The following is a 17,302-nucleotide window of genomic DNA, read 5'->3' as shown; positions in this document are numbered from 1 at the left end:
TTAGTAAGTTAAATATAATTACATTAATTATAATTATAAGTAATTAATCGAGTTAGGCCTATCCCATTTTTGTTTAAAATTTTCTACTTTTTATTGAAGTTGCGGGACGCTGCAATATATTTGGAACAAGTACTTTTTAATCCCTACCTTTCCACGTTAAACAGCCAGAGATACATATCTTATAAATTCTCATTCTAATTGGACAGATCTATAGAAACTACTTCCTCATATCTTGCCCCCTGCCCCCTTGCCCATATGATTAATGAAAAACAAAACTTGACATTTCAGCAAAATCTCTGATAATAACCTCCGAAATACTGGCATAAACCTAAACGTAAAAGAAAATGCAAATTTCTTAAGGCAAGGAATTTATTCAATTTATTCAAAAAAATGTATCCCGTAGAACAGATAAAGCTATGAAAACTGCTTCTTCAGTCCTTATCGTCCTAGATCCCTGATTCGGACAAATATTAATATAAAATCCAAACAAATCACTTGGATCTGAGGTGGTTACTGCGTCATCATTTTCTACAGCCTCTTCCAGGCCTCTCACTCCCCCAAAAACAATTAAAGCATGCTTGAAATCTGGAAATCTGACGTCGTCAACATCCTTACCACGTTCTGAAGTACCAATTATGAGGTCATAGCCTTCCTTGAAAGATGACTGGCTCATTGCAGTTGTTAGACTGTCGGCAAGACGGACTTGGTACCCCCAATATTCTCCAGTTGTTTCTAGGGGTGTCAATGGGGATACTACTTGTCCTTTTCGAAATTTTTCTTGGGGTTTTATTGGTTCAAGTTTTATAGTAACTCTTGTACCAGGCTCAAGTTTTTTGTTCACTAACACATCACTTGAATGCTTACTGATCTTAGCATAAGATTTTCCTGGAGGTCCCAGACGTTTACTGATTATCCCCTCACTGAAATAATTGATAGCGAGGTAAGAGCAATGAATAGCAGCAATGATAATAACAAATAGATTAGACAAGCAATTATACTGCAAAAACATGTTTGAAATAAAAACACAATGCTTTAAAATTTGAGAAAATACATGGTTTTATACTTAATATTTTTCAAGATGATAATTTTTATATTAATTTGGATGTGACCTTTCATGTCTTCCGGAACAAGCAGACAACAAAGCAAAATATAGGAAGGTGATTCATGCACGTGTAGAGGACATGTGATTCATGAACGTGTAGAGGACATGTGATTCATGAACGTGTAGGTGCCCAACGCGACCCATTAGGGTATCTGCTTATCAAGGATTTTGTGATAAGGAGGAGTTTTTCGTTTTTTTGGGGAGGGGAAGGCTCCGCAGAATTATGTTAATGAAAATAGAAACTATAAAAAACTAGGTTGCATGCAACCAAGGAGGGAGGATAATCCCCTTTGGTCCACCATTGACTGCAACAGACTTGAGGTTGGAGGTTATCTATATTTCCACAGGCATACTGACCCTCTTGCTACTTCTAATCTACTTTCCTTAAGCTTCTAAAGAGAACTTTAGACTAAACTACATGGTTTTCTCAAGTTGTTGCTGCTAAAGTACGTTTAAGAGTATGAATTTTAAACAATATAGGATAAACATAGCCATAGGTAATAATAGATTCTAATTTAAATTTTTGTACAGCATCCAAAAATAATTCTAAAAAAATAAAGAGAGGGTCGCATTGGTTTTAGGAAGCGCCTTTTGTTGGAAGATAGGTGTCATATTTGTTAAGAATATTACGAAACAATTTTCCATTTATACATTTATACTAAATAACCCACAAGGGGGACAGGGGTAGGATGCCCAGCATGACCAACCCTCCTATGAGTACTTACTACTATTTTCTACTTGCATCAGTACCAGGTGCTCTCCGCCTCCACTGGCATCCGACAGCCAGATGTTATGAGGGACTTTGTTTAACTGTTAGCCCCTCCATGTTAGCCCCTCTGCATTTATTTGGTCTGTAAACAACCATTGTCAAATTACAAGATTTGCTATTTATAAAATCCAACAGTAGCTTTTAGAATATAAAAATAGCACATACGTCAGTTTTCAGAGCCCCCAGAATCGGACGACTTGGACTGCAACACAGAAATTGCACAAGGAATTATTCATATATATATATATATATATATATATATATATATATATATATATATATATATATATATATATATATATATATATATACATATATACATATATATATATATATATATATATATATATATATATATATATATATATATATATATATATATATATATATATATATATATATAAAAGCAAACACAGAGTAGAAACAATGGGAGACATCTTTTCAAGACACTGGAAATCAATTCAGTGGATATTTCGGCCCTATGTCCAAGGGCCGTCTTCAGCACAACACGAGAAAGAAAAAAAAATATATGTATATAAACAAACTTACATTAAAATGTGGGAGTTAAAACTAACAATGTTTAAAAGAAAAAAAATCTTTCAAACAGCCCTGGCATCCTTACTTCAACGAAGTTCAACCAGGACTGACAGATAGAATGAAGTGAGATGATAAATTCACTCAAACAAAACAGAACAAAATGATTAAATGCAAGTTCTCAAAGCCAACCTTGCGTTTTTGGCAGCCTGCCGGAAAGGTCTTTTCGTAACTGATTCAATACTGTTATAAATTGGTTCAGTAGAATATTTTGTTAGATCATTTTTAGTTAAATTTGAGTATAAAGAATTTAGCGAGTACTCTCTCAAGTCTCTGTTCAAAGAAATATTATCATTTTTTTTTTAGACTAAAACTTTTTTTAGACTAATTTCGATTGATTCCCGAACCACCTGTTTCAATTCATTCAATCAAGTTTCAATCAATCAAGTGGAAATCAATATCCAGTGAATTGATTTCCAGTGTCTTGAAAAGATTTTCCCTATTGTTTCAACTTTGCATTCGTTTGTTGTTGAAAGGCAGGGTGTTCTTCGTCACTATTTTATATATATATATATAAAGGGAACCAGAATATCGTAACCAAAAGACTTAAAAAATCCTTATATTTCTGTGCTATTTACTGTTTTTTTCTTTCTAATAGTAAAATTTATTTTTATAAAAATTGTCTCAATATTTATAAGAAAATTGTTTAAACACAACAATAGACACAGAAGAATTTCGTAATTTGGCAACAGAAGATATTCTAGAGACAGGCCAGAAATACGAAATTCGTCTTAGACCAGTATTTCTATGAAGAGAGATCCTTTGGACAGAACTTTGCAAGGATTTTTATCCTTGGATCTGAGTTGAGACAAGAACGGTAACCTAGCATAAGAAAATACCTGTCAGGTGTAGTTATTATCCTGTTTTTAATGTGGGCTATACAGACTTATGTTTTTTAAACAAAGAAGTACAACAAAAAATACATATTTTGCTAAAAAGAAACATCATATCCAACTACTCATGGCAGTGAAGGTTAAATGAAGAGCAAACCCTATTATTAGAGACCTAAGCTTCATAAAACAAAAATAGACAACAATGTACGCATTAAAAGAAACTACTTTACATGTTCATTCCAGATATACAAAACTTATTGATTTCAATACACGCTTCAAAAGCTGTTGACCTACGAAATTTTTGGACAATAAGAAGAAAACAACTCTCATATAAAAACGCAATACGACACAAACATCAAAAACATGAAGAACAATAGGGAATTCTTTTCGCAAGAAAATTAGTGCGGATCATTTCATAATTGTGCTTATTGAGAACTTCTCTGTGGATATACCTTTTTCACTTAATTGTTTTTGGACTGATGCCGAGCCGTGAGTGAAATTTGCTTATCATGGACAATTGGAATACCAGTACGCTTTATTATTGCCCAGTTTTGAATTTTGCTCAGCACAATATCGATGAGGGGTTGGACCATCAGTCTATTGTGAAATACGCTAGTGATTTTTTCCCGTATGAAGATGTTCTTGGAGCTAAGAAACTTTTATATAGCAATTGCTTCCCAGATAAGCCTATACCTCGTCGTTCGGGACTCAGTGCTAAGAATAGTTCATTGTCGGACATTATCGCTACTCTTTCTCGCTGCTCTGCAGAAAATATTGATATTCCAGAGTTCGTGATCAAATCCCCCTCTGAAGTCCCTAGCATTCCGGCGTCAGCTTATTCTATCCTTACCGCCAAAGTCAACCAGTGCCTTGATCAGTTAAAATCGCTTGCTCACCTCAATAGTCCAACAACGTCTATTAATAGTTCTTTGGTCTCAGATAGTAAGGGTACCAATCACAAACCCTCGTACGCCGTTGTTCTTAAATATCCGCCTCCAGAACTAAGAGACCCCGTTTCTCGCAAGGAAAAGCTTGATTCTTTCGCCGGACATGACGGTATTGTGTCGGTAAAGTCCGATCCGGTAAGGAGAAGATGGGTTGTTGTTACGCGGGATAAAGTTTCCGCCAATTCTCTTGCCGCATCTGCTGTTGCGAGCTATCCAAATATTCTTGCTAAAGTGATTGATCGCAAACCTCTTGGAGTAATTAGGGGACTTCCCGACAGTGTTTCTAGCAGTATACTCATCTCCGTTATTCCTGGTCTTGTTGAGGCCAGCCAGATCGGCTCTTCTCATACATTCCGTTTAGAGTTCCTTGATTCCGCTGCACTAAAATCTGCCATCGCTACAGGTCTGCGCTTGGGTTACGAGTCTTTTAAAATATCGGAATACAAAGAATTGCCCAGACGGTGTCTTAGATGCCAAAGTATCCATCATTCGTTAGCTCACTGCCCATGTGCCCCGAATGAGATGAAGTGCTCTAAATGTTCTGGATGCCATTCCAATACTAAAGACAATCCTTGCTTAGAGGCTCCGAAATGTGCCAACTGCGGCGAAGCTCATGTTTCCTATAGTATGAATTGCCCAGTGATAAAACGCGCTCTGAACTCTGCTCCAAAATGAACCAAGCCACTATTTTAAGTTTTGCTTCTCTTAATATTAACGGCACAAAAGACAAAGACTTGTTAATTAATGAATTATTAGTCCATGACATAGTGTTCTTGCAAGAACATCTTTTGACCAAATCAAACGTTTCTAGCCTGAAGCGATCTTCTGTCCACCATTTCTTTTCGCAAGAGGCCAAGCAAACTAGAGGCCGCCCTTCCGGTGGCCTAGCAATTTTTTTCCGTTCCCCATCAAAGCCCTCTGTGATTCATTGTGATGATAACATCTTAGCGATTCAATGTGACAGTACCGCCTTTATAAACGTTTACTTACCTTGCGATCGACGTTCTATAGCATCGTTCACATCTTTCGCTAAATGTTGCTCCAGTTTAAAGTCTCTACTCGAAAGTCTACGTTTGAAAGACCTAAATTGGGTTTTAGCTGGTGACCTTAACTGTGACATTCTTGGTACCTCCGATAGATCAATCCTCTTGCTAGAATCACTTCCTAGCATATATCACGTCGCAGTTAAGAGCCTCCCATTCACGTATATTCATAACAGAGGCTGTTCAAAATCGAACCTGGATCACGTGATCTCTTCCAGTTCCAGCTTAATATCATCGATTGTCAGGGTGGACGAAGAGAAGATTGACGACGATCACCTTATTCTTAGCTGTAATTTGTCCTGTGAGCTATCTGGCAAAATACTTTCGGCTCAGCCGAAGTGGCATATGAAGTTGAATTGGGATCGTGCTAATGTCCCACTATACCTTGCTAGGCTAACTGCTTTACTCTCGACCATAAAAGTGCCATATCACCTGCTGCAAACGTCAGTTTCCTCGCCTTCAAGTACAGTTGATCTAAATTTCTATTATTGTCAAATCGTCCATTGCCTTAAATCAGCTTCCAAAGCTGCAGTGCCTGTGGATAAAGTTAGGATTGGTACAAGAAAGCCTAATTGGAACGTTGATCCTGAAGTAAAACGTGCTAAGCAAAAAGCCAAATTTTGGCTACGTATGTGGATATCATGTGACCGACCATCTTCCGGAGCTGTTTTCTCTGTGAAACAAAAGTGTAAACTTGAATATAAGGCCAGTTTGAAGAGGGCACGCTTGAATGCATGGCCAGGCCCCACCGATAAGGCCTCCTGGAATAAGGTTATTAATAGTGAGAAATGTTCCCCATCTACCCTATCTTGTCTCCAGCTAGCTAATTTTGTTGATCATTATAAGCGTGTTTTCAGTGTATTTAATAGTTTTCTTCAGTCTTTTTATTATAAGTTGCTTAAACCGCTTTTACCATACCGTCTCCTGCAGGCTCATGTCCAGCCTGTAGCAATATCTGAAATTCGCCGGGCTTTAAGAAAAATTAAGCGTTCAAATAGCCTTGATGGTGACGGCCTTTCTTACCGATTTTTTGCTTATGATTGTCCTGCTCTACTTAACCATTTACAAATATTTTTCCAGTCTTGCTTAGCACAGTCGCTTGTTCCTGATAGTTTCCTTTGTGGCCGTGTAACGTCTATTCAAAAGCGAGGCAAGGACCCCACGTCATGTATGAATTATCGTCCCATTACAGTATCGTGTTTCTTAAGTAAGTTGCTTGAACATTTTGTTACTACCAGAAATTGAGTCGAATTGTGATTTTACGCCTTTTCAATTTGGTTTTCGGAAAAGTTTCGGTTGCTCCCATGCACATCATGTTTTAAGCCGACTCATGAAAGATGCCGTAAAAGCTAAAATGTCTTTATACTGTCTTACTGTTGATATTTCGTGGAGCTTTCGACAATATTGTACACTCTCAGGCTCTATTTTCCCTTGCGTCTTCAGGTGTTAATCCTTCTGTACTATGTTTATTGTCTTCTTGGTATTCAAAGTCTAAAATTCAAGTTACCTGGAATGGCCAAATATCTGACCCGGTAAAAATTAATAAGGGAGTTCGGCAAGGTGCCGTTTTGTCTCCTAGTATATTTAAATGCGTGCTTGCATCGTGCCTGCGTCCCCTTAGAAGTTCTGTTTTTTACGGTAATACTGGTTTGTCTTCTATTGCATATGCAGATGACGTTCTTCTTGTTGCCCGGACTCGCCGTGGACTGCTTTCTAATTTTACTATATTAACCAATGAACTATCTAAGATTGGACTGTCAGTTAATGCGTCTAAATGCGAGTTTATTTGTTTTAATAGCCCTTATGCGGTCGCTCCATTCGTTACTGGGACTGCAGTTCTACCATGTTCTTCTTTAGTTAGTTGGCTTGGTCTGTGTTTCGGCCCAACACTTTCCGCTACCTGTTCATCCCTAGTGAATCAAGCCATGAAAAACCTACGCGTCGCTTACGGAAAAATATCCCCAAACAAAAGCCGTTAAAACCGCAACGGTTTGTGCATGATTTATAACGCTTATTGCGCCCCTGTGCTTTTGTTTTTATCAGGCATGGCTCATCTGTTTCGTAAGAAAGATCGACATACTCTACGTACGGCTTATTTCAGATATTGCAAATTCCTCCTCCGGCTTCCTAGATGGCACCGAAACAAAAAAATAATTGCTCGATTTGGTTTAGTAGATGTGCCTTCTCGGATTCGGTCTTCCAGTGATGATTTATGTAAAAAGACTGTCAACTTTATTCACGTTTATGACCCTCTGCAGCCTTTTTTCCATATTGATACTGGTTGATTAATCCATATTGTCTTTTGTTAGTTTCAATTTTGTATTTCTTCGCTGTTTATCGTATTTGTTTTTGTTTATTTATTCATAATACTCCGTACTTTGTGTTTTTTATACTTTACGGGTAATAAAGTTCATTCATTCATTCATTCATTCATTAGCAATTTGCTTAATTTGCGAAAATTTCGCAAATTAGAGGAATTCTAATTTGAATGGATATTTTGGCTCTAGACCCAAGGTCTGTCCTCAGAAAAAAAAATATATAAAAGAAAAGAGACACAATAACATACGTATATCTAGGAATCTAGTTTCCTCTCTAGAGTCCTCTTTACACAAATGTTATATTTCTGTTTCAAACCCAGACGAAGATAGGGCTTGTCATATTGATACCCTTAACAACAGCTAAAAAAAAGGTTAAGTCTCCTGCCAATATAATACTAGAAAATTTACATGACCTAAAATTTGTATTTAATCTCCGCAAAGACCGGTCCATTATAATAGCTAAAGCACTAAAGCAGATAAAAGCAATTCTCAAGTTGTCATGGATACGACAGACTATGACAATAAAATTTATTCACATCTAAATGACAAAACTACATATCCAACTATAAACCATGACCATTCTGATCAGTTTGCTAATAAAATTACAAATGAATTAAAGAATCTAAAGCAGAATGGTAAAATGACCCCACAATTATGCAATATATATTCCCGCCATGGCAGCTTTTGTCCAAAATTTTACAGTTTACCGAAACAACATAACCAAGGCATTCCTTAAGACCCATTGTAGCTTGTAGAAAAGCCCCAGCTTCCAATATTGGAAAATGGCTATGTACACCCTTCAAACCTTTGCTTTTTTCTCAAAAATCATACATAAGCAATTCGGTAGATTTAGTCGAATAACTCAAAAACGTAAGTATCTCAGAGTTCACAATAGTAAGTAGTTTTGATATTGTTTCTATGTATAAAAATATTGATGAGGCAGTATCTGAACAATTACATTTAAAAAAAGAGAAGAAAATTATCATTTAATAGAAGTTCAACACCTATAATACATTGCGAGGTCTTAATGACATTGGTTAAACTCTGTAACAAGCGTTCAATGAATTTCCAGTTCTGTGATTCTTTTTATCAATAAATAAACGGTCCGCCGATGGGACTAAGTCTCTCTGGGCTATTGGCGAATATTTATGTGGAATATCTTGAAAATTGGGTATTTAATGCATACGTCTTGAAGCATATCTATTGGGGACGTTACATGGATGACGTATTTTCCCTTTGGAATTATAGGGGAAATGATTTTTTTTATTTTTTTTTATTTTTAGATCACCTTAATACAAATGATAGAAATCTAGAGTTTGCCTTAGAAATTTAAATCGCAAATAAAATATAATTCCAAGATCTGTTAATTATTCGCAGCATAAATAAACTCAAAGCCCCCCACCACCCACATGTTAAAAGAGCTATCGTAATCTCTCTCGTCAATCGTGCCGTAATCATTTCTTCTGATTCCCACATCACAGCAGAACTAAACTTTATCAGGAACATACTGTTTGGAAAGGGGTACCCAATGTTACTTGTTAATGATACAATTAACCGTAGACTGGAAAGATACTACCGTAAAATCAATGATAGTTTACCATTTGAGAATCCTGATATGTCTTCAAATATTATCTGCCTCTCATACATCAGAAAAATCACTATTAATTTTAAAAAAGTTTGCACACGAAATAATCTGCATGTAGCATTTACTAATAATTTCAAAATTATGAATCTCCTAAACACTGGTAAAGATAAAACCCCAGTTACTGGCCAAAGATGGGTCTCTTGAATACCATGTTGTGGCAAATACTATATAGGTATAACTCGCCAGAATTTAGAGAAACGACTACAACAGGATAAAGGCGATATCACCAAAGCTCTAAATTCAAATGTTGCTAATGTTTCTTTTGATTCTGCATTAAGCAGTCACGTATTTGAAAACCCCAGCCACAAAATACTTTTTGAAGAATCCTCCCTTATAAGCAATAACGTAGGCATAAAGCAGGTTGTTCGAGAAGCGATTGAAATCAGACTTAAGATCAATAATAATATTTCCTTAAAGAAGGACTTGGAGGAATGTTCAATAAATACTCTATGCACAAATTTAATTAAAACAATCTTACAAAATATATTAAAAAACCAGTAGACATTGACACAGAACCAGTTACAGAAACCTCTTTGAGTTTAGCTGCCAAAAAGGCAATATTAGCATTGAAAACCTGCTTTTCATTATTTTTCTTTCATTTTAATGAATTGCCACGTTTCACCTCACTTTATTTATCAGTCCTGGTTGACTTCGCTGAAGTAAGGATGCTGGGACAGTTTTAAAATTTTCACTTTAGTCTTAATAGTCGTATGTTATTGTGAGTCTCTTTTTCTGTTAAATATTCATGTTTTGCTGAAGACAGCCCTTGGATATAGAGCCGAAATATTCATTTAAATTAGAATTCCACAGTTTTGCGAAAAGAATTCCCTATTGTTCTTCTTGTTTTTGATGTTCATGATGGAAAGGCAGTGTGGTCTTCATCACTATTTACGAAACCCAACTGAAGTCAACAAGTACACGACCTCCTGATTTTTTTTTACCAAAAAGGATGGCAAAAGATGTGTTTTTTCATGGATGGCTGTACAAAAGTTAAACTTATTGAGAAAAGTGGAGAGTTGAGGGTGACAAACTTTTCATATTTATGATTACTCTTACTATGATATTTAAACAAATTTAAATTAAGTAAGTAAAACCTAAGAAGGTTTTAAAAGAAACAAAAAAAGAGAGCAATATTCAAGGTTAAAACGTAATTTCTCCAATAAATGAAGAGTAGCACCGCCCCTTTAGCCCCCGATCGTCAATACTAATTTTTTTTTCTTGATAATTCAAGAGGGATCACTATAATTAATATTTTTTTCAAAATGAATGTAGAATTAATCGGTTCATATTTGCTTAAAAAAAATCCTTGATTTAAATGTTTTGAAAGTCAAACATTAACGCTTGCAATTATCAAGTGTGCACTTATTGATTTGAAAAATTCTTTAAAGAAAGCACTATGCAAACTAAACAGAAAAGAGAAGGCAGGTAAGGGGGTGGTAGTCCATCTCATTCATAAGGTATATTATTAAAGAAACTGCAAAGTTGTAGAATTTGTTAATTATTCTTATAAAATTTGTCTAAATTTTGGCTAAAAACTATGATTGGAGGTTTGATCCTTGAAGCAAAGGGTTGTTAAAAGGGCTTTTACTAGGGGTGGGGGCAGGAAACATTGCATTATCAAGTCACAACCTTTTGCCTTTCAAGAACAGTGATATTTTGGATTAACCTGAGGAGCAGAAAACATCCTGCGCTACTATAGCTAAAGATATGTGCTATGTGTGCTACTATATGTGCTACTATATATGCTATATATATGCTACTTTTGTTCAACCTGTACTCACCAGAATCTACTCTCTGCAATAACTTCTTTCATATGTTCTAATTTAACACAGTTCAATTCTTGTGCTGCCCTCAAATCTGGATGTTTTGGGAACAAAATCTCTCTTATAAACTGAGGACATTCTAAATATTGCAAAAATATACCCATACTGGCAACACTGTGACATTGGTGACTACCAAAACTGTGTGCATCACTATCTTGGAACGGTATGTCACTATCATTGTAAATAACTATTTCATTTACTTCAAATAAAACAGCAGCCCTTGCAATTTGTCCTGCCAGAAAGGCCTTTAATGTTCGACTCTGTGCATTATCCAAAATTGACCCTGGCAATGCTATACTTAGGGTTTTGACATGATTAACTTCCTTTATTGTTTCATCTTGAAAGGTATCAGTGATACTTTCAACATATTTATCAATTTTGTGCTTTCTCTTCTTTGCTCTCGGCTTTTTTGTAAGGGGTGATGATGACAAATCCATTCTGAAAACGAAGAGAAATGAAAACGAGAAATGTAAAATCCAAATATTCTGCTGGACCAAGGAAATTCTGAAAAGGAAGCAAATGAAAGGAAAAATCAAAGCTACAAAATAAATCAAATGGATCAGGGCCTTGGATCAGGCACGCACAAAGACAGGAGGGGTTTCCAGCCTAAGTCTAAATATCAACATATTTACAGATTTTCTTTTCATTTACAATATTGCTAACATAATTTGCCGTTTTTTAGCCCTTCCCAATTCTACCATGCATCCTTGTCATGGAACAAAAAAAATACAATTAGCAAGAAATTTCAACTACTTCAATTACAAAAATCACCTTTAATTGCTGAAGGAAAAATGCTACTACAACTACTACTAGCAACTTAGAGCAACACCGAGCCACCTGAGCCATGCACAGCTATGCACACTTCTCCTCTGCCTCAAGCTGTTCATAATAGGCAGTCTTAGACAAGTGCTTGGCACGCTAGGTTTGGAATCCTTTATCCGAGGCGCGGGGGTTCAATTCCTCATGTGGCCGGTTATTTAGTTTGGGACAGGGACCAGCGGCATGACTCTGTAAGCTTAGCCAGAGTCGACCCAACTCTAAATGGGTACATAGCAAAGTTAAGCTGGAAGGGTGTGCAAAATCACAGGATGGCTGGCCCCCAGCTCCCCATTGAACTTCTTGGCTGAAGGACCTTGAAACGGAGATCACCACTGCTGCTTTGGACTTCAAGGGTCCAAACCAGCGCTGCATCTTTTACCTTAATATGTTCAAAGTTTTACTCTTTAACTCTTAAGTTCCTTTTGGCAATCTATCATCCTACGTTCATAAAAATTGTCCAAGCCATCTCAACCTTCCTTTCATTACAGCCAAAGAAATTGGAATAGAGCTTCATTTTTTGTAGCAGCTTGTTGTCTGACTATCAATCAAAAAGTTACACAAAACTGTCAGAGGCAATTCCTGGGGAAAGTATTTAACAAATCTTACTCTGCCTTTTTGAGCACCTATGTTTCAGAACCATACTTGATCACTGTCTAGGATGCTTCCAATATTCCAACCTTGGTCTAGAGGCTTATTTTCGTTTTTTCCCCCAAACCTTTTCAACTGTAAAACACTCAGTTGAAAGAAAAATGTCCTTATCAAATAGGAAATCGATGGTATGTCATGCTGGAGAGCTTTGCACAATTGCAGCATTGTAACAGAAAGATTTATTCCAATACAGAGGTTCATTCAAGGCATGACTATTGCTAGTTGGAATGTCTGCTTTCCCATTCATCAAATGCAAAGCATGCAACTCCTTCAGCAGGAAAAGGATCTAACTACTGTTTGAGAATGTGTTCTAAACCCTGACAAACGATATTGTCCAGTTAAGGCCTTTTCTATTTATCAACACACACGACACATTGCACTTACTTTAGCAATGTCAAAAATAAGACAAGGGAAACATTCACACTCATAATAAGCAATAAAACCAATCATTTGAAGTGGAGGAAGGATAAGGTAAGGAAGCATAAGGAGTATCAATTAGGAGGGCTAGTAGTAGGGGTATATTTGTTACCTTAGATTTTGAAAAATACTTTTTGAGAGCATTTTCATTAAAAAATGTCCTTTTCTGGTATTTTCATTGAATAATTGATCAAACAACAAATTTGCTTACTATTTTTTTAGTTATAAGCTATTGTTAATGATTTATGTTATGTTTATGTTTTAGAAATGAATCTTATCTATTTCATACCTTATACATCTGAAAAATAATTTTGCCCCAACCCCCCATAAATTTTCGTGAACTGATGCCACTTGAGGCAAAGCCAAAAAATTTAGATACTTTGCTAAACAAACAAAAATAAATCAGAACAAACAGTTGGTTTATTATGTCTATCAGTACAAACAAGAGCTAAGAGCTCATATGGCACTTGTGACGAGACAAGAAGAGATAAGAGCCAAAAGATCATATGGTATGAGCTCTAACAAAATTCTAAGAATCAATATATTGATTTAAAAGGAAAATCAGAGGCTTAATGCCAGTCAGGATTTAAAATACGAGCTCTGAGTCACGATATCATTAGAAATAACAAAATTCACTAAGATCCGATCACCCAATCGTAAGTCATAAATACCTCATTTTTTCTAAAAAATTTTCTCCCCCTTTAGCCCCCCCCCCCCCAGATGATCGAATCTGGGAAAACGACCTTAACAAGTCATCTTGTGAAGCTCCCTGACACGCCTACCAATTTTCATCGTCCTAGCACGTCCAGAAGCACCAAACTCGCCAAATCACTGAACCCCTCCCCCGACCCCCCAAAGAGAGTGAATCAGTACGGTTACGTCAATCACGTATCAAGGACATTTTCTTATTCTATCCACCAAGCTTCATCTTGATTCCTCCACTCCAAGTGTTTTTCAAGATTTCCCCCTCCAACTTCCCCCAATGTCAAAAGATCTGGTTGAGATTTGAAATAAGAGCTCTGAGACATGAATTCCTTCTAGATACCAAATTTCATTAAGATCCGATCACCTATTCGTAAGATAAAAATACCCCAATTTTCAGGTTTTCCAAGAATTCCGGTTTCCCCTTCCAACTCCCCCCAATGTCACAGGATCTGGTCTGAATTTAAAATTAGAGCTTTAAAGCACAAGATCCTTCTAAATAACAAATTTCATTAATATCTGGTCACCCTTTCGTAAGTTACAAATACCTCATTTTTCCAAATTACCCCTCCCCCAACTCCACCAAAGAGAGCAGATCCGGTCCGGTTATGTCAGTCATGTATCTTAGACAGGTCTTTATTCTTCCCATCCAGTTCCATCCTGATCTCTCCGCTTCAAGTATTTTCTAAGATTTCCAGTCCCCCCCCAACTGCCCCCCAATGACGCTGGATCCGGTTGAGATTTAAAACAAAAGATCTGAGTTACGAGGTCCTTCTAAATAGGAAGTTTCATGAAGATCCGATCACTTTTTCGTAAGATTAAATAAAATAAAACTAATTTTTTTTAGCTGAAAGTAAGGAGCAACATTAAAACTTAAAACGAACAGAAATTACTCCGTATAAGAAATGGGTTCTCCCCTCCGCAATCCCTCGCTCTTTGCGCTAAAGTTTTTAATTGTTTTAAAAAGTAGAATTGTGGCAAAGAGTCAAACTTTAGCGTAAAGAGCGAGGGATTACGGAGGGGAGAACCCATTTCTTATACGGAGTAATTTCTGTTCGTTTTAAGTTTTAATGTCGCTCCTTACTTTCAGCTAAAAAAATTAGTTTTTTTTTATTTAATTTCTGAACGTTTTTGAATTAATGCATGTTTTGTTTTGGCTCTCCGCACATAAATTATTAAAATGAAATTTGTATATTAATTCTTTTCTTGGCTAAATGGCTTTCTCTTAGTTTTGATCCGACGATTTTGAGAAATAAGGGGTGGAGAAGGAGGTCTAGTTGCCCTCCAATTTTTCGGTTACTTAAAAAGGCAACTAGAACTTTTAATTTTCAACGATTTATTAGTAAAAAATATACGTAACTTAAGAATTAACTTACGTAACAAACTTTCATAATCTTATATTTTTATTATGTATACGAGGGGGTTTGTACCCTCGTTAATACCTCGCTCTTTACACTAAATCGTAAGTTCACTAAATCGTAAGTCCCAATTCTTTAAGAATGACCCCTGAATCAGAAAGGCCGTAGAGTAAATAGTTGAAATTACTAAAAATACTTTAGCATAAAGAGCGAGGTATTTATCTCCTCCTAAATACCTCGCTCTTTATGCTAAAGTATTTTTAGAACCCCTAATATGCGTAATAATCTCTGTTCGTTTTAAGTTTCAATGCTTCTCCTTCCTTTCATTTGAAAAAATGTTTTCATGTTTATTTTTCATTGTTTTCTTATAGTAATATTAGAAAATCCTGCGCCCTTTTCATTGAATTTTTCTTCCCCCATGACAGATTCCTCCAAGGAAAGATCCTCCAACATAGCCCCCTCCCCTCAGCCCCAACCCCAAACAAAATAAAATCCCCCTGAGAACGTCTGTACACTTCCCAATAACTCTTACTATATGTAAACACTGGTCAAAGTTTGTAACTTGCAGCCCCTCCCCCAGGGATTGTGGGGAAGTAAGTCATCCCAAAGACATAGTTATTATGGTTTTCGACTATGCTGAACAAAATGGCTATTTCAAAATTTTGATCCGTTGACTTTGGGAAAAAAATGAGCGTTGAAGGGGGCCTGGATGCCCTCCAATTTTTTTGGTCACTTAAAAAGGGCACTAGAACTTTTCATTTCCGTTAGAACGAGCCCTCCTGCGACATTCTAGGACCACTTGGTCGATACGATGACCCCTGGGAAAAAAAAACAAACAAACAAATAAACACGCACCCGTGATTTGTCTTCTGGCAAAAAATACGAAATTCCACATTATTGCAGATAGGAGCTTGAAACTTCTACAGTAAGGTTCTCTGATACGCTGAATCTGATGTTGTCATTTTCGTTATGATTCTACGACTTTTGGGGGGTGTTTCCCCCTATTTTCTTATGTAACGCAAGTTTTCTCAGGCTCGTAACTTTTGATGGGTAAGACTAAACTTGATGAAACTTATATATTTACAATCATCATTAAAATGCGATTCTTTTGATGTAGCTATTGATATCAAAATTCCATTTTCTAGAGTTTTGGTTACTATTGAGCCGGGTCGCTCCTTACTACAGTTCGTTACCACAAACTGTTTGATAAAAATATGTCATTTTTTTATTTTTCTGAATTACCCCCCCCCCCCCTCCAATAGAGCAGATCCGTTCCAATTATGTAAAACATGCATCTAAGACTTCTACTAATTTTTGCCACCAATTTTCATCCTAATCCCTCCAATCTAAGCGTTTTCCATGATTTTAGGCTCCCCCCCCCCAACTCCCCCAAATGTCACCAGATTCGGTCGGGATTTAAAATAAGAGCTTTGAGACACGATATCCTTCTAAATATCAAATTTCATTGAGATCCGATCACCCGTTCGTAAGTTAAAAATACCTCATTTTTTCTAATTTTTCAATATTAACCCCCACCCCCCCAATTACCCCAAAGAGAGCGGATCCGTTCTGGTTTATGCCAATCATGTATCTTGAACTTGTGCTTATTTTTCCAACCGAGTTTCATCCCAATCCCTCCACTCTAAGTGCTTTCCAAGATTTTAGGTTTCTCCCACCCAACTCCCCCCAATATCACCAGATCCTGTCGATATTTAAAATAAAAGCTCTGAGAGACGATATCCTTCCAAACATAAAATTTCATTAAGACCTTATCAACCATTCGTAAGTTAAAAATACTTAATTTTTTCTATTTTTCCGAATTAACGGGCCCCCACTCCCCCAAGATGGTCAAAACGGAAAAACAACTATTTCGAATTCAATCTGGTCTGGTCCCTGATACGCCTGCCAAATTTCATCGTCCTAGCTTAACTGGAAGTGCCTAAAGTAGCAAATCCAGGACCAACAGACCAACAGAATTTGTGATTGCTATATGTCACTTGGTTAATACCAAGTGCCATAAAAAATAGAATCCATTGTGCTAGGAAGCTATCATTGATACTAGATTGCCAAAACTTTACCTTCATCCCCCCCCACAGACCAAATAATTTCTTTTAATGCAAAGATTTACAGTAATAAAGATAAAGAATGAGACAGAAGAATTTTCCAAAACAAGGATCCAAACACCACAAACGTCTCTGGATTCTGTCAAAAGGGTTCAAATGGTTAGCAAGTACAGTGTAGATAGATAATTTCCAATAATAAATAAGCAATTATTGACTTTGAC

General features: G+C 36.5%; 1 protein-coding gene across 5 annotated transcripts in view; it reads right to left on the bottom strand.

Annotated features, from left to right (window-relative positions):
- The window catches only part of LOC136026524 (putative methyltransferase C9orf114 homolog), a 71,338-nt gene that overhangs the window by 42,116 nt on the left and 11,920 nt on the right, over positions 1-17,302 (bottom strand). For 2 of the 5 annotated variants that reach the window (XM_065703185.1, XM_065703183.1), the window contains exons 2-3: positions 11,033-11,512; positions 352-920 (exon numbers count right to left, since the gene is read on the bottom strand). The exons of 1 other annotated variant lie outside the window; for it this stretch is intronic. In XM_065703185.1, the coding sequence (XP_065559257.1) occupies positions 383-920; positions 11,033-11,511 (1,017 nt within the window). In that variant the 5' untranslated portion in view covers position 11,512 and the 3' untranslated portion in view covers positions 352-382. Of the gene's footprint in view, positions 1-351; positions 921-2,420; positions 2,508-11,032; positions 11,579-17,302 lie in introns of those variants that run through there. 2 more of the 5 variants (XM_065703184.1, XM_065703187.1) reach the window with 2 other exon arrangements.

This window comes from Artemia franciscana, chromosome 4 (assembly GCF_032884065.1).
Source record: "Artemia franciscana chromosome 4, ASM3288406v1, whole genome shotgun sequence".
In the NCBI taxonomy this organism is placed as follows: domain Eukaryota; kingdom Metazoa; phylum Arthropoda; class Branchiopoda; order Anostraca; family Artemiidae; genus Artemia; species Artemia franciscana.
Note: the sequence above shows the minus strand (reverse complement) of the source record. Positions and strands in the feature narration are given on the sequence as shown.